At 46.7% G+C, this 21,533-nt stretch overlaps 1 protein-coding gene across 2 annotated transcripts in view; it reads right to left on the bottom strand.

Annotated features, from left to right (window-relative positions):
* Sh3bp5 (SH3 domain binding protein 5) overlaps positions 1 to 21,533 on the bottom strand; it is a 71,113-nt gene that overhangs the window by 36,669 nt on the left and 12,911 nt on the right. For both annotated transcript variants that reach the window (XM_046453026.2, XM_046453027.2), the window contains exon 3: positions 10,713 to 10,841. In XM_046453026.2, the coding sequence (XP_046308982.1) occupies positions 10,713 to 10,841 (129 nt within the window). The remainder of the gene's footprint in view (positions 1 to 10,712; positions 10,842 to 21,533) is intronic.

The raw sequence follows: 21,533 nt of genomic DNA, 5'->3' as shown, positions 1-21,533 counted from the left end.
GGTGCTCCTGCCCACGGGTGGGGCTCTCACTCTCCGGCAACTTCCTATTAGCTAGTCAGAGAATAATAGTCTTGACCTGTGAACTAGGCATTAAATTGCAGGGGAGAGGTTCATCTCACCCCAGTCAGAATGGCCATCATCAAGAATACAAGTAACAATAAATCTTGGCGAGGATGTGAGGAAAATGGTACACTCATACATCGCTGGTGGGATTGCAATTTGGTACAACCACTCTGGAAAGCAGTATGGAGATTCCTCAGAAAACATGGAATGGAACCACCATTTGACCCAGTTATCCCACTCCTGAGTTTATACCCAAAGGACTTAAAACCAGCATGCTACAGTACGCAGCCACATAGATGTTGATAGCAGCTCAACTCACAATAGCTAAACTATGGAACCAATCTAGGTGCCTACCAACAGATGACTGGATAAAGAAAATGTGGTACATATACACAATGGAGTATCACTTCAGTCAGAAAGAAGTATAAAATTACGGCATTTGCTGATAAATGGATGGAACTGGAGATTATCATGCTAACCAAAATAAGCCAATCCCAAAAAACCGAAGGCTAAAATGTTCTGATACGTGGATGCTAACATACAATAAGGAAAGAACAGAAGTTCATTGAATTAGACAAAGGGGAATGAAGAAAAGGGAGGGGGATGGGAAAAGGAAAGACAGTGGGATGAATCGGACATCACTTTCCTATGTTCACATATGAACACCCGACCAGTGACACCCCACATCAAGTACAACCACGAGAACGGGAAATCATACTCCATGTATGTATGGTCTGTCAAAATACATTCTACTGTCAAATATAACTAAAAACAACAAATACTTTTTTTTTTCAAATAAAAAAATGAATTGCTGTACAGTCTCCCACCTTCAGTTCTCTCAGAATAGGCCCCAAACCAGAAAGGTTTATGTAAAGGACCAAAGAGTGGTTTTCGGACTTCAAGGCCACTTTCCTCCTATCTGTAAAACGTAGGCAGAAAGGGGAAGAGAAATGATACTCCCTACCCAGGGCGACAGGCAGGGCCCCTAACACACTGTTAGCTCTCAAAAATGGTGACAAGACATCTGACGTCAATGCCTGATCAACCTCTCAAAGACGACATAAGACCCTCACTCAGAGATCCCCATGGCCGCTTTACAGTCTCTCAACCAAGTCTGAAGGCCAGGCCAACACTGCGAGGCACCCTTTCATCTGTCCACACCATTCCTTCCCTACCTGGACCTTCGGCTCCCCTAAGCTCCCCTCCCCGAGCCCTGGAGCTGACGTGCTTTCCTACTGAGTTCACATCCACAGACTTTGCCCTCACATCTCCTCCTCTGTCCTCTCCACCAGCCTCCCTCTTGGCCTCAGGGACCCAGGTGTGCCTTCCTCCCTGACTTTCCTGGTGGGCATCGTCCCTCTGATCACAGACCTTACCTACCCCTCCCTAGTGCCATGCGGATAAGCACACAAACACCTGATCCTCCTCATTTGGCCCTTTATTGGGAAAATACGATCAGTTCTCATCGTTCACGGATTCCATATTCCCAAGGTGACCTATTTGCTAAACTTTTCTTGTCACCCCACAGTCAGTACTTGGGGTTTCGTGGTTACTCACAGATATGCACAGAGTAGCAAAAATCTCAAGTTACACTCCTTCCCAGCTGAGGAGACTCTCTGCCTTCTTTTAACTATCACACTGTAAACAGGGTCCTGACCACATTTTTTTTTTTTTTGGTACTGCTTAACCACTGAGTCACATCCCCAGCCCTTTTAAGATTTATATTTAGAGACAGGGTTTTTGCCGAGTTGCCTAGGGCCTCACTAAGTTGCTGAGGCGGGCCTCAAACTTGCAATCCTGTGTCAGCCTCTCTCCACAATTTCAGTGCCACATTTTTGACATGTTTGTGCTTTGGGTTGATCTGAATGTTTCAATTGCCCATCTCCCCCCACCCAGGCCCAGTGTAGTGATGAAGAGCTTCTCCGCGCTGTCCAGCAAGAAGCCGTGATGTGCCTTGAGGAGAAAAATCCACCTGTTAGGTGAGCTTCATTCAGGTGTGAGCCATGGTGCGGTTGGCCACGGGTTCAGTGATTAGGAGTCAAAATGGGCTAAATTTGTGGACTCTAGCTTCTGGGCAGGAGAGATCACAAGACATGACAGCAACAGCATCACGGAGAGGATGAAAGTCAGAGATTTACGGTCCCGACACCCAGGGTCAGGTAAATGCTCAACCCTTCCTGGCTGGTGTTTCATTATAAAGAAATATTCCACAAAACTGATCAGAACACGTAGGTTAAATAAGGTGTTTTCAAACAGAAACAAAATTATATATTAACTGGTTGACAAAAATGTAGTGACCAGGTAGCACATGCCATGTAAAATTATATATATATATATACACACACACACATATATACACACACACACATATATATATACATTATATATATATATATATACATTATATATATATATATATACATTATATATATATATATAAAAAACGGGCTGGGGATGTGGCTCAGTGGTTAAGTAACCGCCCCCCCCCCCAAAAAAAAAAAGTTAATACCAGCCAGACATGGTGGTACACACCTATAATCCCAGCAGCTTGGGAGGGTAAGGTGGGAGGATCACAAGTTCAAAGCCAGCCTCAGCAACTAAGCAAAGGCTCTAAGCAACTTAGTGAGACCCTGTCTCTAAATAAAAAACAAAAAGGGCTGGAGAGGCGGTCTGTGGTCAGTGACACTTGCCACTGAGTTCAATCCCTGGTACAAAAAAAAAAAAAAATGTGACCAGAGCCTGCCAGGGCCCTAACTCTCCTTTTTTCTAAGAACATTGCTGCAGTACTCCCTAATTCAGTATTCACGGCTACAGAGTAGAACGATTACCACAAAGAATTCAGTGATCGTACCTATCACCTGCAGCTACAGCCTGGCTTCTGCATGCAGCTGGGACACATGCGGGGTGCAGACCACACCTTGAGCTCCACAATAACAAGTGGAGGCATAGGAGAGAGGCTTAGGAAATGCTCAGAGAGCTTTCCTTTCCAATCTCCTAGCTCATGAGACCCTCCCCATCCTGCTCCATCTCCAGTGGAAAAAGCACACACATGCTTCAATTCAGATCAGTAACAAAGATGGTACTTTTCCTCAAATATACTTCTTAATATTCCACGTACTGGTCCCAGAAGATAGGGTCTTTGTTTTGTTCTTGGAATACCCTGTGCATCTACTAGGTGCACAGGATAACTACAGAAAGAAAATAATCGCTTAGAACAACAACAACAAAGCCTCCCTCGACAAGAATGTAAAAATCCACAAGTGGCTTATCCTTGAGTTTATGTCCCAATCTGGCCGCAATCTTGGCCACTGTTCTTTACTCCCAGAGAATCTTCTGCAAACAAAGCCAACAGTCTAGATCCTCCGGCAAAGCAAGATGGCAACACTCTGTGCCTCTGGGATTAACATAAGAATTTGGAAGATTAGGGCTGGAAAAGAAGTGGCTTGGTAGAAAAGCACTTTCTGGAATAACTGAGGACCTGGGTTCTGTCTCAAGCACAAGAAAATAAATAAAAATTCATAGGATTATGTGATGGTCTGGGCTGTTCATTGAGTTCTCTATCCATTTAGAGCACATTATCCCTTGGGGCTTTGAGAACTTTGGATCAAGCAAAAGCTAAATCAGCTTCTCTCTCCCCTCATTTTTTTGACCCTCTTTACAGTCGGTCCTTGGAAACATCTTAGTATGTGCCTGGCCTGCCTGGCTGGGTCCATTCTTCTATGATCTCTATGTCTTACCTATCTCCCTCCTGACCAGCAGAAGTCTGTTTCTTATTCTATTCCTAGGAATTTTTTGTTATGGTTGTCTTTTTTAAAAAAAAAAATTAAAGCAGCAAATATACAGTATTTGAAACAAAAACAAAAACTGAGCATTGTGGCGCACACCTGTAATCCCAGCAGCTCAGGAGGCTGAGGCAGGAGGATCACAAGTTCAAAGCCAGCCTCGGCAAATTAGTGAGGCCCTAAGGAACTCAGTGAGATCCCATCTTAAAAAAAGGGCGGGGGGAGGTGTGCTGGGAATGTGGCACATTGGTTAAGTATCCCTGGATTCAATCCCCATTACCAAACAACAAATACAAAAACATCTGGGGACATAGGCAGAGCACCTGCCTAGCATTCATGATGCCCTAGGTTTCATCTCTAGCACTTGGGGAGAGAGGAGTGGGGAAAAAAAATACAATTGGAATACCTGACATTTCTCTGATCCAAATGCTTTGAATGTACTAATTCAATCACTTGAATTAGTACATTCAAAGCATTTGAATTAGTACATGTAAAGCAATTTCAGAGATGTGTACATTATCTCTCCCCCATCGGGACTGGCCATGTGACTTACTATGGCTCCCAGGATGTTAACACATGTGAACTCAGACACTTGGGAAGAGCATGCCCTTTGTGTTCCTGGAATCCAAATACCTTGTGAAAAGGACCAGGCTGGCCTGTTTGATGACAAACACATGTGGCCCAGTCACCCCTGCTAGCCTAGCTGACAACCAACCGCTTGACAGATGAGGCCATCGGAGATCAGCCAGCCCCCAGCCAAACCTCCAGCTGATTGTGTATGCATGAGATCAGCAATCTCAAGGTCAGAAAGACTGCCCAGCACAATCATGACTACAGGAAAAGTTTTAACCACTCACTTTTGTGGTGGTTTGGTTTGTAGCACAAGTTAACTGATACCAGAGACTCGGGAGGCTAAGGCAGGAAGATGGCCAAGTTCAAGGCCCCCCTATGCAATTTGGCAAGACTCTGTCTCAAAAGAAAAAATGAAAAAGGCTGGGGCTGCAGTTTGGCGGGGGAGTATCCCTGGGTTCAATCCCCAGTACAATAAACAAAAACTGATTAATCCCAGTGGCTCGGGAGGCTGAGGCAAGAGGATTTCGAGTTCAAAGCCAGCCTCGGCAGTCTTAGAGAGGCCCTAAGCAACTCAGTGAGACCCTGTCTCTAAATAAAATATGTAAAAAGGGCTGGGGATGTGGCTCAGTGGTTAAGCACCCCTGGGTTCAATCCCCAGTACCAAAACCAGAAACTGACATACAAATTCATCTTGTGGATGAAGAAATTGAGGCACAGAGGTGAAGTGACCTACCAAAGGTCCCAGGGCTGTTAAGTGCAGTGGGATTTGAAGCCAGGCGGCCTGGCTCCAGAGGCCAAGCTCTGCCAGCTGTCCTACAGTTAAGTCACTCTACACGATTCCAACGTTTCCCTGCTCACCTACTTTCCTAAAGGAGGTTAAAGGTAGACCATGGCCTTAGGTGGCCTTCTAAGTGCCCAACAGGCGATGTGGAACTCTGAATGACCTTTGCCATTTTGCATTCTCACTGCCCTTCAGGTCTGCAAAGTGCTCTGCTCTCTTCTGAGTCATTTCCACCAAATAAAATTAACAAAGCTTCCCAACACCCAAGGATGAATGAACAAAATGGTAAATACAAAATAGTCTCCTGTCTTTAAAAAAAATTCTGATGCATGGTACAATATAGATCTACTTTTTTTTTTTTTGGTACCAGCAATTGAACCCAGGGGTCCTTAACCACTGAGCCACATCCTCAGCTTTTTAAAATTTTGAGACAGGGTCTCCTAAGTTGCTTAGGGCCTTGCTAAGTTGCTGAGGTTGGCCTTGAATTTGCATCAGCCTGCCCCAGCCTCCTAAGACACTGAATGGATGAATATTTTGAAGACATTCTATTAAGTCAAATGAGCCAGTCACAGAAAGAAAAACTATATGATACCCTAAGACTTAAGATACAGCTACATCAATGTTTATAGCAGCTCAACTCACAAGAGCTAAGCTATGGAACCAACCTAGGTGTCCTCCAATAGATGAATGGTTAAAGAAAATGTGGTATATATATATATATATATACACAATGGAATATTATTTGGCCATAAAAAGAATGACTTTATGACATTTGCCAATAAATGGATGAATCTGGAGGCTATCATACTAAGTGAAATAAGCCAATCCCAAAAATCTAAATGCCAAATGTTCTGATATATGGTTGCTGGCATGCAACAGGTTGGGGTAGGGAATAGAAGTTCACTGGATTAGACAAAGGAGAGTGAAGGGAAGAGAGGGGGATGGGAATAGGAAAGACAGTGGAGTGAATGGAACATCACTTTCCCATGTTCATATTTGAACACACGACCAGGGAAACTCCACATCAGGTCAACCACAAGAATGGGAAATTATACTCCATGTATGTATGTATGTATGTATGACAAAACACACTCTAGTGTCATGTATATCTAAAAACAATAAATTTTTAAAAAGTAATTAATCTTTGAAAAATTAGACTCAGATGACCTCACCTAGAGTAGTCAAACTCACAAAAATAAAAAGTAGAATGAGGGTTTCCAGGGGCTGTGGGAAGGGAGGAAACAGGAGTTAGTGTTCAATGATACAGAATTTCAATTTGGGAAGATGAAAAGTTAGAGAGATGGATGGTGGTCAGGGCTGCACAGGAACGTGAATGTACTTAATGCCACAGAACTATGCACTCTAGCTGGGCACCGTGGCACACGCCTGTAATCCCAGTGGCTCAGGAGGCTGAGGCAGGAGGATTGCAAGTTCAAAGCCAGTCTCAGCAACTTAGCAAGGCTTCCTAAGACACTCAGTGAGACCCTGTTGCTAAATAAAATATAAAGAGGGCTGGGATGTGGCTCAGTGATTAAGCTCCCCAGGATTCAACCCCCACTACAAACCACCACCACCAACAATGAACTATACACTCTAAAAAGGTTAGAGTGGCCAGGCACAGTGTGCACAACTGTAACTCCAACAATGAGGGAGGCTGAGGCAGGAGGGTCTCAAGTTTGAGGCCAGCGTTAGCAACTCAGGGAGGCCATGTCCCAAAATAAAACCAAAAGCAAAAGGGCCGGTGACATAGCTCAATAGCAAAACATTTTCCTAGCATATGCAAAGCCCTGGATTTAATCCTTAGTACCAGTTACATACACACATAAATAATGGGTATGATGGTAAATTTTGTGATGATTTACAATACTTTTAAAACAGGAAAACAAAAATAAAGGTTGGACCTGCAGGGATAAAATGCCAGATACAAGGTCACTGTGAGATCAGTTAGTCCCCAGAGAGCAACCAAAGCAAAAGACCATTTGGTGCTCCTGAGTCACACGGGCCCTGACCCTGTCTGACCTCTCCCACCGCAGCCCGACAGTCAGATGGGCTAGCAGATGTGTCAAAGCAGCTTTAAGCACAATCTCAGGCCTGGTCTAAGTTGTCCAGGATGGTCTCAAACTTGTGATCCTCCCATCTCAGTCTCCCAAGTAACTGGAATCACACGTATGAGCCACCAAGCTAATTTTTTTTTTTTTTTTTTTTTTAAGCAAAGCTGAAATTCAATCTCATTCAAGAACTCCATTATCAGACACATTATCTGAGTCCCGAGAACAATGCTGGTCCCTTGGCCATCTGCATTTCATGGATGAGGACACTGAGGCTCCTGACAGATATTTGAAAGGAGCCTCTTTGAAAGCATCTCTCAGACACCAACCTTGCTGGGCAGTCCAGTTTGTAAACATAAAAAGGAAGGGGGTTGGAGATGAGGCCAAAGGAAGAAAACAGGAAGCAGCACTTGGCAGCAGCTGGAGGTGGAAGTGACCTTTCACCATCAGGAAGGTCAGAGGAACCTTCACACCAACTGGCACAAGCCCAGGTGAGCCCCCGTCCAGAGAGGAAATGCACCATCTGTGCCAGCCTCGGCCCCTCGAGCACCCTTCAGGTTCCCAGCTAGAGATCAGTGAGGTCCCTTGGGCTGAGGGCTGGGGATCACTTCACTGTCTTCACCCTCATTCCTCCCTCCACAGGGAGAGCTCGCAGGCACAGAGCTGGGCAGGATTCCCTCAGGGTTCATCTTGGCATCTTGCAACCAGGAATGCGTCAGTCACCTCCAAGGACCTGATCAGACCCGATGACTAATGACTATTGTCCTTACTGGGCAAAAGAAGGGATGATGAGGAGGAAAAGCTGGGCCCAGTGGTGCAGGCCTGTAATCCCAGTGGCTCGGGAGGCTGAGGCAGGAGGATCAAAAGTTCAAACCCAGCCTCAGTAAAAGCGAGGCCCTAAGCAATTCAGCAAGACCTTGTCTCTAAATAAAATAGAAAAAGGGCTGAGGATGTGGCTCAGTGGTTGAGCACCCCTGGGTTCAATCCCTGGTACCAAAAAAAAAAAAAAAAAAAAAAGAAATAACCAGAGAAGGCCTCATTTTCAAAATTCCACTTAAGCAGAAACTAAAAGACAGGGGAGTAGGCCCTGAAAACATCAGGACTAGGGCAATGCCAGAGAGAACAGCCAAGTTTAAAAATCCATAAGCAGAGGGCAGGTTTGACATCAGCACAGCCAAAGCAGGACGCCATTCATCAGCTGGGGCGGAGGCCCTGGACACAAAGGTCGCTGACATTTCCAAGGCCTGAACTCAGGGGATCAGGCAGGGAAACTTCAGGCAGGGAAGCCACTATTGCAACTCAAAGGGAATGCTTTCAGACTTTTCTTGGATCCTTTCTCCTCCAAAAAACTTCATGGCCTGCTTTTAGCACAAGCTGAATATCCCTATCCAAGATGCTTGGGCCCAGAGACATTTCATTTTTTCCCCCCAGATTTCTGAATATTTGTACTTACTTAATGAGACATCATTAATAATGGGACCCAAGTCAAAACAGGAAATTCATTTACGTTTCATATATACCTTATAAGCACAGCCTAAAGGTAATTTCATATGATATTTTTATTAATTTTGTGCACAAAACTAAGTTTCGTGGTGTGTGATTTCCTACTTCTGGCACGTTGGAACTCGGAGTTTTGGGTTTTGGAGCGTTTCAGATTTCAGATGTTTGGATTAGCAATGCTTACTCTATAGATACTTACAGGCTAAGAATCGGCAGAAAATAGATTCAAGTGTTAAAGACTGACTTCCTTGGTATTCTTTCAATGTTTCTATGGAATGATCCGAAATTTCTATTCAAGCCTAACCTGAACCCTTCCCACTTCAATTTTAGGGCCCAGAGGCAGGGGGATGGGGCTCTGAAAGGACAACGCTTCAGGGTTTTGGAACCTGTGGGGATGGAAAGTGTCATCTGAGAAGGATTTCTTCTCCCTGAAACATAGGAGGCCTGGGCTGATCCCAGAGAGGTGGGAAGAGGGGGCTCAGTGCAGACCAATCAGTAATCGGGACTTGATTGTCCAGCCCGGTTTACCCAGCCAGGAACCAAGGGATCCCTCCAGGGAGCCATTCTGTGTAGGAATCAAGGCAACATATATGTCATGGCAAGGTCCAACATGAGACCTCAGTTCAGGGATCAGAGTACTAAACCCTAATGCAGAGACAGGGTCTCAGCCAGGTGCGGTGGTGCACGCCTGTCATCCCAGTGGCTCCGGAGGCTGAGGCAGGAGGATCTCCAGTTCAAAGCTAAGCCTCAGCAACTTAGGCCCTAAGCAATTTATGGAGACCCTGTCTCTAAATAGAATACTTTTAAAAAGGGTTGGGGATGTGGCTCAGTGGTTTAGTGCCCCGGAGTTCAATCCCTGGTACCAAAAACAAAAAACAAAATGAGAAAAGGCAGGGTCTCAGTGGAATGGCCAAAGCATCAAGGAGATCCCTCAATAAGAAATCAGAGAGGTGCTCAAGAGCGGGGAATAAAGAATGATTACATCTTGGTCCCTCATGCTCCATGGGTCCGATTGTATTGTTCCTAGATTTGTGGGGCTTAGCTTCTTCCTAAAGGCTCACAGTACTGAAATCTCTCCCCACACCCTGTGCCCCAAATATGCTGCGCACACACACACACACACAAAGTGAGTTCTCAAAAACATTTTTTGGAGTTGCTCACTAAATAAACATTTTCTTTCAAGCAAAGACTATCAGAGACAATGTCCTCTGTCACAGAATACGACAGGGATGGCACCTGGTCATTTGTTACTGAAGTATAATTTGGACCAACCAACTGCTTTTGGAGGAAATCTAAGCGCTCATCTCAAGACACCACAGGGCCGGTGTTTCGTGCTGGAGAGTCCAGGGAGGACGTCAAGGGGGCTAAGGCACGTGAAAAGCCCCAGCCCAGAGCCTGGCACTCAGCAGGCACCAGGAACTCTGCGGGGCTCCTTTCCTTCCCTGTTCACAGGGCCCAGGAGAGGTGACAAGGAGCATACCGTATCACGTCCGTGGTGAGCCAAGCACACCAGGAAACCAGATCCAATTTCCACATGGCCCCCAGCAAATCACCCTATGATAGCTGTCCCCACCCCACTGCTCCGTTGGGTCCTCAGGACAAAGAGCCAGTGTCTCCGGGGAGTGCTCTTCCTGCTGCCTCCGGATAGTGCCAGGAGAGGAGGAGGAATGTCTGGTGCTTTGCATGTGTCCATAGAGGGCCCAGCTGCCCAACTCGGGGGACCTGGGTACCAACCTCGCCCACTCGTAGGATCATTCATACGCCAGCAGCCACATCCCGTGAACAGGGATGAAAGCTATCAGTAGGAATGACTCAGATCAGAGGAGGGAGTAGAGGCTGATTTCCAGTGCAGCAGTGTCCACGGTCACAGCGCGTCTAGCCCTCAACAGGAGACAGGGAAACCAAAAGGTGTCCCCCTACACACGCGGCTGCGGTGGTGGGTACTGGAAGGGGCAATTGGCTTACCTGCCTCGCCACTCTCCGAGCCTCCCAGTAGGGCTTCGAGTCCTCCACAGCTTTGCCAATCTTCTTCACCATTTCGTCCAGTTTCACCGTTGCCTCCACCAGGACAGAGCGGAACTTCTGACGAGCATCCTGCAGCCAGGGGGAGTGGGGGAGATACAGGTTAGGCACGAGCCAGCTCCACCAAACCAGGAACACCTGGGGCTCTTCCCACCATAAGAACCCCTCCATTAACGCCCTCACAAGACAGTGTCTAGATCAGCACCATCCAAAGAACTGTCTGCCATGGTGTAAATGACCTGGAATTGGAGCTGGGTGCGGTGGCACCCAACTATAATCCCAGCAGCTCAAGAGGCTGAGGCAGGAGGATCACAAGTTCAAAGCCAGCCTCAGCAACTTAGTAAGGCCCTAAGCAACTCAGTGAGATCCTGTCTCTAAACAAAATAGAAAATAGGGCTGAGGATGTGGCTCAGTGGTTAAGTGCCACTGGATTCAATCCCTTATACAAAAAAAGACCTAGAATCAGCCTTGTCTGAGGTGGTCACTTGCAGCCACCTGTGGCTATTGATCACTTAAAACTGGCCACTGTGACTAAGGAAATAAGTGTGCAATTTAATTACTTGAATTTTAAAAATGAGTGTGGCCAGGGACCCACTATACCATGGTATAGTGGTATATTGGACACTACAGTGTAAGTTCTGTGGCCTGGTGTGGTGGCAGCACACCTGTGATCCCAGTGACTCAGGAGGCTGAGGCAGGAGGATTCCAAACTGGAGGCCAGCCTCCAAAACTTAATGAGGCCCTAAGCAACTTAGCAAGACCCTGTCTCTAAATAAAATATCAGAAGGGTTGGGGATGTGGATCAGTGGTAGAATACCCCCAGGTTCAATCTCCAGGACCATAAACCCCCCTCCCCCCACACACACACATTCTGTGCAGGTCCTCAGTTGTGCCAGTTGCCCTCTGGCAGCTCAGCTCAGTCTATATGACCATGCCATATCCCACACTCCCTGGAGGCCCTCAACCTCCTGACTCGGTCAACCCTAAATTCTGGGTGCAAATCAACTGCAGACCAGACCCTGTGCTGGGAGACAAGGTATGGTCCTGCCCTCATGGCACTTCCAGTCTGGTGGATGAGGCAGGTGTTACAGCCCATTCTGGAAACGCCAGGGCTACAGTGGGAATGGTATGGGTGTCACAGATCCCAGCTGCAGTGAATCTGGCCAGCCTGGGTATTAGAGGTAGACTCAAGGAAAACCTCCAGAGTCGTAGGATCCACACAGACGCTTGAAGCACAGAAGGTGATGTGGGGAAGGAAGCAGAAATACCAGGTCCCAAGCAGGCAGCAGAGCCCATGCTCAGCCAAGACTGGGCAGGCAGAGGCATGGCATTTGCAAGAGACCACATTCTGAAATGTGGAAAATGGCAAGAGATAAGGGCGGCCACCCTCCTGGAGACAGCAACTAGCAACCTGATTCCCAGTGTGGAAATAAGAATTTGGGCTGCGACAAGAATTTGGAAGGAAGCAGGACCCAATGGCGCACGCCTGTAATCCCAGTAGCCTGGGAGGCTGAGGCAGGAGGATCGTGAGTTCAAAGCCAGTCTCAGCAACTTAGCAAGGCTGCAGACAACTCAGTGAGACCCTGTGTCTAAATAAAATATTAAAAAGGGCTGGGGATGTGGCTCAGTGGTTAAGTGCCCGATACCAAAAAAAAAAAAAAAAAAGAGGAAGGAAAGTAATGGTGCTAGCCTTAATCACATCATAAAAGTGCAGAAACCCGGCCCAGAAGATACAAGGAGGGGAAAAAATGAAGAAGAAACCTAGTCCCAGGTTTAGGAGGACATACTGGGGGATCAAGTCAGTACTTTCTACTCCTTTTCCTTTGGGATTTGCTTGACAGAGTGACACCACACTTGGGGGTGTGTGTGTGTGTGTGCATGCACCCACGTACACACACGCATATGTGAGCGCACAGGAGTTTGAGAGGGGAAATGAATACCCAGAGAGGAACAACGCATGACCCAGGGGCTTCCCCGAGACTGAACAGTCACCCTGCTGGCAAAACCCGGGTTCCTTCTTCACAATTAACGACCTGAAGATCCAACTCTACGTACGGAATTGACTGGGGCCCCCTGGGACTGAAGGAGTCCGATTCTTTCAGTTCACCTCTGAGATGTCAAGCTGTGGGCTTCCTACATGGGTCTGGAAATGAAATGTTGCTGGCTGTCATGGTTCAAATGTGAGGTGTCCCCCAAAAGCTCATGTGTGAGACATTGCAAGCAGGAGAGAGGTAAAATGATTAGATTAGGAAAGCCTTAACCCAGTCGCAGAGTGACCCCTGATGGGATTCACCCAGTGGTGGCTGAAGGTGGGTGGGTGTGGCTGGAGGAGGTGGGTCCCTGGGGGCTTGTCTTTGGGTATATTTTTTGTCCCTGGAGAGTGGAGTCTCTCTCTCTGCTTCCTGGGTACCAGGTCCCCAGCTGCTTTCCTCTGCCACACCCTTCTGCCTCACCTTCAGGCTCCCCAAAATGGAGTCAGCCATCTATAGACTAAGACCTCTGAAACCATGAGCCCCCCCAAATGAACTTTTCCTCCTCAAAATTGTTCTTGTCAGGCTTTTTGGTCACCGCGGCAAAAAAGAAGACACTGGGATTCCAGGGTATGAAGCTATGACCTTGGTATGAGTCCAAGTCCCACTTCTGACCCAGGTTCTGTCCCCAGGGCTGTGCCACTATCAGCATCCTGATCTTCTCTGCCTTCTTTCCTATCAGGTCAGGCCTGAAATCACCTGCTACAGCCTCTGAAGGCAAGAACAAGATGAGATTTGTTCTCCAGGAGAAGGGCTGCAGATGTCTTACAAGAGCCCAGGGGACAGCAAAGCCCCAGAGACCTTCTGCCAGACTGAGCTTTGAAAAAGTAGGAGGTAGTTTATTGTCAAGGCCCAGGATTTTAATCAGAGATGGATTCTTTGGGGGTCTATGAACCACCTGTATCACCCATAAAGCTGTTACTTTCCATCTTATAGAGAGAGCTGTTAGAAGAATGAAAGGGGAAATAAAAACATAGGACACTTAATAGGCTGGATGCATGCTGGAATCCCAGCGGCTCAGGAGGCTGAGGCAGGAGGATCGTGAGTTCAAAGCCAGCTTCAGCAACTTAGTGAGGCCCTAAGCAACTCAGCAAGACCCTGTCTCTAAATAAAACATAAAAAGGGCTGGGGATGGGGCTCAGTGGTTAAGCGCCCCTGGGTTCAATTCCTGGTACTAAACAAACCAACCAACCTAACAGTACCAGGGCCAGAGGAGATGCTCAACACTTGCACATATGGTAGACAGACAGACCCATGAAACTATTAGCCACCTAGGAGAGGTGGCAAAGGGTAGCTGACATGATGGGCATAATAACCTATTACACAGTAAAGGCAGATGCTTTGCAAAAATGCAAGCACACAAGGACAGAATCCTCACAGTCAGTGCTGAGGGTGGGCAGCGTCAGCCCTATCCACGTTCAAATCAAAGTGAAGAAACTGGGTGCCCGGCGCACACCTATGATCCCAGCAACTGGGGAGACTGAGGCAGGAGGAATGCAAGTTCAAAGCCAGCTTCAGCAACTTAGTGAGGCCCTATGCATCTCAGGGAGACCCTGTCTCTAAATAAAATATATTTAAAGGGTAGGGGGCTGGGGATGTGGTTTGGTGGTTAAGCATCTCTGGATTCAAACACACACAAACACAAACACACACACGAAGGGCTGAGCAAGGAAGGCATTTGAACTTCATCCCAAGCACAACAGGGAGTCACAGTGTTTTTTTTTTGTGGGGGGGTGGGGGGGTGGGCAAGGGGGATTATTGTTTGCTTATATTCTTTCTTTGCAGATTTCTGGTTCATGACTGAGATTCTATCTCCCTTCCTGTACTAGACTCCTTCCCACTTCTCTTCTTTCGGCCCTAAATCATTTCATAATCCAACCTTTTAACCTGGATCGACATGATTGGGTTTCTTCCAAACGTACATCTCACATTATTTCCCATGCACCCTCGTGAGAAATAACTGAAGACGGCATGCTGCCGCAAAACAGAAGAGAAAATCAGTTTACTGGATTTTCAACGGTGCAGAGCAATCACAGAGCCGTGATAAGGTAATCGCTCAATGCTGACCACAATGTAATTCCGTTGGGAGGACAGGGGATGGGAAAAGTGGGTACGTGGTAGAGACAGAGGGAAGAGATGAAAATCTCATTTTCCATGGCCAAGGTATCAGCAATAACTCAAACTGGAAACCAAGAAGTTGTCACCCAATACATAATGTTTAGTCACAGAGGTAAATATGTCAATAATCAGTTGAAATACATTAAACAGATACAGTAAAATACCTCTTGGGAAAGAAATGGGGGTGAGGGGTTGGGATCCTATTGGGATTCTAGTTCATCTCTTTTGTGTATAGTGGCGGGGGAGGTATTAGAGATCCCAGAAGTGGTCATGTGACCCAGTCTGGACATGCAGACTCCTGGCCACTTCTGACCCAGGGCACTCTACTATTAAGCTATACCCCAAGCCCTTTTTATTTCGAGTCAAGGTCTGGCTAAGTAGCTGAGGCTTGCCTCAAACTTGTAATCCTCCTGCCTCAGCCTCCCGAGTCGCTGAAATCACAGGTGTGCACCTCCTTGGGGTTTTTTTTTTTTTTGGGGGGGGGTACTTGGTATTGAACTCAGGGATCCTTTACCACTGAGCCACATTCCCAGCCCTTTTTATTTTTGAGTCAGGGTCTCACTGAGTTGCTTAGGGCCTTGCTAAGTTTCTGAGGCTGGCTTTAAACTTTTGACTCTCCTGCCTCAGCCACCTGAGCTGCTGGGATTACAGGTGTGCACCTCCATGCTCGGTAACACCTTGTTTTTAATTGTAGTAAGATTGCATGAAGGATTTTTATAAACAGGAATATGACCTGATTGGGCTTGCTTGGTACTCAGCTGCAGAGTATTTAAAGATTCTTCAGGTGATTCTTCAGGGCCTTCCAGACTGGATAACACCCTTTTGCAACTATTTGTATTAAGTATGTAACCAAAGGATTCTGACCCCAAGAGACTGATTGGAAACCAGTATCTCTTTCTGAAAGTGTGGTTGTGCACCCAGGCTGATGGATGACTGGCTGATGGCCACCCAGAGACAGGCTTCTTCATCCAAGATGCTAAAGCTAAACACGCGCGCGCGCGCACACACACACACACACACACACCCCTACCTAAAAAAAAAAAAAAAAGCTAAACACAAAGCCAGTCTTCCCCGATAGGACCCAGCAAACCCAAGCCTTTCACTTTCCCAGGGGAGCACAGTTAATCAAACAACAATTCTCCAGAAGTACTGTGATATAGTAGCCCACAAACCAAAATCTTTCCTGCCTGCCCAACCCAATATCCCTGATCTTCCCTGGGCCTCCTCCCCACTTCTCAGTACTGATGAAGCAACTCTGGTCCCAGAAGTGGTCATGTGACCCAGTCTGGACATGCAGACTCCTGGCCAAGTGACTAGAGCTGGGGAGAAACAGGATTCCTCTGAATCAATGAGATTGCATTCTGGGACTTCTCTGAAACTGTCAGAAACAGGGAGGCTTCCCCACTCAGATGGCTGAAAGGAAGGAGAGGAAAGCATTTTTTAAAATATTTATTTATTTATTTATTTATTTTGGTACTGGGGATTGAACCCAGAGGCACTTAACCACAGAGTCACATCCCCAGCCCTTTTTTATATTTTATTTTGAGTCAGGGTCTCACCGAGTTGCTTAGGACCTTGCTAAGTTGCTGAGGCTGGCTTTGAACTCGCGATCCTCCTGCCTCAGCCTCCTCAGCTGCTGGATTACAGGTGTGGGCCACCAGGCCCAGCATAGACCAATAACCCTTGAGCCCATACTCCTCCTGCCTCAGTCACTCCCGTGACCCTTTGCTTTTTGTTTCGTTCAAGTGAGTTGGAATCGGGTTTCCATCACTTGGCACTGAATTAAGCCTTTAAAACAATGCAACTGAAAAGCAGACCTTCAGGTAAGTCATACTAAGGTAGCTAGGGAGGCAAGGGCCCATCTACATTCCACACATGGCAGGGCACTGTAATTAAATACAGTTAACTGCTGGAGGCCTCTGTCCCTGTCAATAAAACCATGTTTATAAGAAGCAGAGTGGGTGGAATGTAACTCAACCTAACTCTGTAAAGATTCCTTTCAATCCATCTTAATAACAGCCTGCCACATCTTAAAACCAGCTTACCACAACTGGACTTGGGTACTTTTTTTGGCGGGGGGGGGGGGCACGTTTTCTAGTTCAAGAAAAGGCTTAACCATGATCCTTGGTCTCCTATTATGGTCTCCTCTAATACAAGATCAGAGCCCGGGATGCTTCAGGAGTGTCTAGAGCGGAGGAAGCTGTTTTCCCTGCAGGAAAGAACCCATGGAGGAGTTGTTCAGGACCAATTCCTCTCTGGGAGAAGGAGCAGAACTTTTACCGGACAAGAAAAGGAGCCCTTGGCCACCCCAGGGCTGTTTAGCAGCTATCTGACTTTGCCATTGCCCCACAAAATTTTAACCTGGTCCCCTCTGCTGGGATGAGGCCTCAGATCTTCCCAGATGAAAACCAAGTCTCACTGGCTAGGTGACTCAGAGGGAGGGCAATTTATTCAAGCAAAGAATTGCTGACGGTGGCACAGCCTCTCTGTTTCAATGTGTCAAAAACACAGTCCCATATCAGATAAGAACTGTAGCTAAACCAAGCCAGCCAGAGCCAGTGTGTGCCTTGGAAAAACAGTCCCTGTTTTCTGGCCAATACGTTGACCTAAGCCTCCATCAACTGGCTTGTAAACTGAGAAGGATGGCCTTTCCTTTCACAACAGTGTCCCCAGAACCAAGAGAGATTAAGATGGGATGATAGTTGGTTTGTATTTTTTTAAAATAACTGTCCTACATAGTACAGATGACACACACTTCAAAGGCTCCTTAGTAATGTCATTTATAAATATGCCGCTTCAGCTTGTGCAGAGAGATTTCACAGGCATGAGCTGAGCCTCACAATGACCCTGAAAGACAGGCTCAGCAAGAATCGTCACCCCCATGTGCAGATAAGAAAAATAAGAACCCTGGAGCCTCTGCCCGGGGTTTGCACGGCAGGTAAGTGGCAGACGAAAGCACCCCCAGCCTCACCCTGCAGCAGTTCACCTCAACAGTGGTCTTTTTTTGGTGGTGGTGGGGAGGGGTCCCGGGGATTGAACTCAGGAGCACTCAACATTGAGCCACATCACTTCGGGAGACCCTGTCTCTAAATAAAATACAAAATAGCTGGGGGTGTGTCTCTGTGGTTAAGTGCCCCTGGGTTCAATCCCTGGTACCAAAGAAAAGAAAGAAAAATGTCTTTTCCTTCTAGAGTTTTCCATTCATAAAGTTTGCTTTTTGGACAAACTGAAGTAAAAATGTGAATCGACTTAAAGACCACTATGGAGTAAGGAGTAGAAAATGATAAAAGCAGCAAAGTACTAGAGTTAGGAAAATGCCACTCTAGAGCAATGACCCCGACCCTTTGGCAGGAACTTTCTAGAATCATGATAAATGGCATCAAATATTCTCTGATTCACTGATGGGTGATGAGGTGCCTCCACGGTTTCTATATTGACTAGAAAGCATGCTTTCTAAACCCTTCCAATCTGTTCTCAAGAGCACTTGGGGCAGCTACTAAAATACAAAAAGAAACCTCTTCAAACAGGGCTTGGGAGGAAGGGGATGATAAGCCCTCTCCACGCTGCCTGATGGAACTTCCTTTATCTGCCATCGATAACAAAGCCCTAGCCTCGGGTGGTTAAATGAACACTCCATGTGGCTAGTACAACCATATTTTTACTTCATTTTGATGAGTTTCAATAATTTAAAAAGCTGCATGTGGCTATCGGCTGCCATACTGGACAGCTCAGGCCTAGCCCTGGAGCCTTCACTTGGGGATGGCACCATACTCTTCCAGCCCCCCATCGAAGCCTGCCTTCCTTGCTTGATGGTCTATCTTCCCTCAGCCCCAGTTCCCACAGCCCTGTGAGAAGGGGAGCCGGAGCAATCTGATTCTACCTTAGGAATCCTGCAGCAGAGGCGGAAGCCCAGACTGCCAGGGTAGGGCAGCCTGCCAAGGGAGAGAAACCAGAGGGTGCAGGAGCCAGGGCCCAGGCAGAAGTGGAGGAGTTGGGGGAGGCTGAAGACCACCAGGGAGCTGGAGCCAGAGCCAGCCACTCCAAGGGCCAACCTCCCAGTCACCATGCAGGCCCCACTCCATGAGGTGGGGAAGAACTTGGTGAAAACAGCCCCACAATGACTGAAAAATGAATGGAAAGAAAGAGGAGGACAGTGTGGGGGGACCAGGAGGGACTTCATGGCCGCTGCTGGAGGCCAGTGACCCAATCCCAGACTCCTTTCTTCTCCCATCTCAAGCCCTGACCTGGCCTTTTGGAGGGTCTGCCAAACCCACTGCCTTCTACGAGGACTGTCACCCACACAACAGGGGAGTCTCGATGCCATGTTTCTGATACACGCCTCTCTCCTAGGGATCAGAACAGGAGCCAGAAGAGGGAGGGACAGTGAAAGAGATTAGAGAGAAAAGAAAATGAATGTAGAGAAAACCAAGAGGTAAGCTGGGTACAATGGCGCACACCTGTAGTCCCAGAGGTTTGGGAGGCTGAGGCAGGAGGATGGCGAGTTCAAAGCCAGCCTCAGCAACTTAGCGAGACCCTAAGCAATTTAGCAAGACCCTGTCTCTAAAATATAAAAATGGGCTGAGCATGCGGCTCAGTGGGCTAAGTGCCCCCAGGTTCAATCCCTGGTACCACAATACCAAACCAAACAACAACAAAAACAGTAGGTAACAGAGAAGGGGTGTATGATTATCTGGGGTCCCGGTTATGATCATGCAATAACAAGGTCATCTAATTTATCATCAAACCAGGAGGCACTCAAAAGGGGCACTGTTAACAACTATGCTGGGACCACAGGTCTAAACCTAGACTGTCAGGGCCAAACAGGAACGCACAGTGTCCCTAGGCATGAGAGGTGGGGACGCTTGGCTCCCTTGGGTTCCATGAGACTCCTATGACCTTTCTGAAGTTTGAGAGGGCTATGGGACAAAGCACAGGGGCATCTAACCATAGTGTGAGCCTTGCACAGCTCCAGGCCGAGGGTGCCCCCCCTGCCCACAAACACACACACAGCTTTGGTGACACACTGACCATCCTGATTCTTAACGAGCAAGAGGAAAGAAAGAAAAGATGGAGGGTCACCACCGGTTCATCCCTGCAATTCCCCTCCTCTGAGGTTAACGAGGGTTTTGGATCCTTTTTAGGCCTCTGTATAACCGATTCCCTCCTAGGCAGGAAGGCACTGCTTTAGAAGTCTGATTTAATGACAGTGTTCCCGAGCAAGTCGGGGAGCACCCAGTCCAACCCCCCAAACATCAAAGCCTTCCTCTGCATCTCTGGCCAACATCAAGACTGCACAGCCAAAGAGGCTGAGTTATGAGAGGTGTTAGGTCTGGGAATGGGGGAAAAATAACTTTTCATTTTAAAATAATTTCAGACTTGGAAAAAAAATGAAGGTAAGACGAAAACACAAATGTCTCTTTACCCAGAATATCTGGATGCCTATTTTCTAAAGATAAGGCCATTTCTTTATATAACAGAGTAGAAAGATCAAAATCAGAAAATTAGCATTGATGCAATGCTATTAATCTGATCTATGAGTTTATCCAAATTGTAATCGACTATTCCACTAATGTCTTTTACAGTAAAGGGAAAAAAATGTTTTTTCCAGTCTAGGATCCAATCCAGGATTTGCACATTATGCTTATCTGTCCTTTCTCTCTAATGTCCTTTCTGAAACAACTCTTTGGTCTTAGTCTTTCATGGCATATATATAATTAATATATAATATATATACTATATATTTGTAATAATATGGGGCAGTTATTTTGTAGAATGTGTTAATTTGGAACATTCACTTTCAATTAATCTTTATTTATTTATTTATGTACCAAGGATTGAACTCAGGGGCACTTAACCACTGAGCCACATCCCCAGCCCTTTACTGTATTTTATTTAGAGACAGGGTCTGGCTGAGTTGCATAGAGCCTCGCTAAATTGCTGAGGCTGACATTGATCTTCCTGCCTCAGCCTCCCAAACTGCTGGGATTACAGAAATGCACCACAGCACCCAACTTCAATTCATCTTTTTGTTGATGTTATGTGGGCACAAAAGTACCAGAAAGCAATCAAACCATTACAAAAAGCAAAGTTTAAGCAGCCCAAGGTCCAAAGCACCACAAACAAGGGGAGACATTCATGAGCCCCACAAGGCCCCCAGGAGACACAGGATTACATAATAACTCTGTGCATACAGGCTAGCACAACCAGCTAGAAAGACTGATAGGACCTAAAGCTTTATCAGTTGTGACCACACGTTTTTTAAACCCGCAGGGTTCTTTGAGTAAGAGGCAACAGAATTGCTAAAACCACACGCTGCTCCAAATTCAACAAGTGAGCTATCTCCATGTTTATGCCAAGAGGCTTTAACATATTCTTTAAGAATCACTCCCCACCCCCAAAAGTTGAGTTATTAACTTTCAGAAGGATTTTACAATTGATATGTGTTTCAGCCATCAGCCAAGTTGTTATGAAATACATAGCCCTCGTTAGCATAAGATTGAGAATCAGGGCAATATGGTGAATTCACAGCCCAGCCTTGGAATGTTCTAGAGATCATTCAGTGGGGCCTTCTTTAGAAGCGGGAGTCCACTGACCACAGCATCCAGACAAGCCAGCC

This window comes from Marmota monax, unplaced genomic scaffold, assembly GCF_021218885.2.
Source record: "Marmota monax isolate L192 unplaced genomic scaffold, Marmota_monax_Labrador192_F-V1.1 WCK01_AAM20220418_F8-fsc00042, whole genome shotgun sequence".
NCBI classification, from domain to species: Eukaryota; Metazoa; Chordata; class Mammalia; order Rodentia; family Sciuridae; genus Marmota; species Marmota monax.
This window is presented reverse-complemented; position numbering and strand designations above follow the sequence as displayed.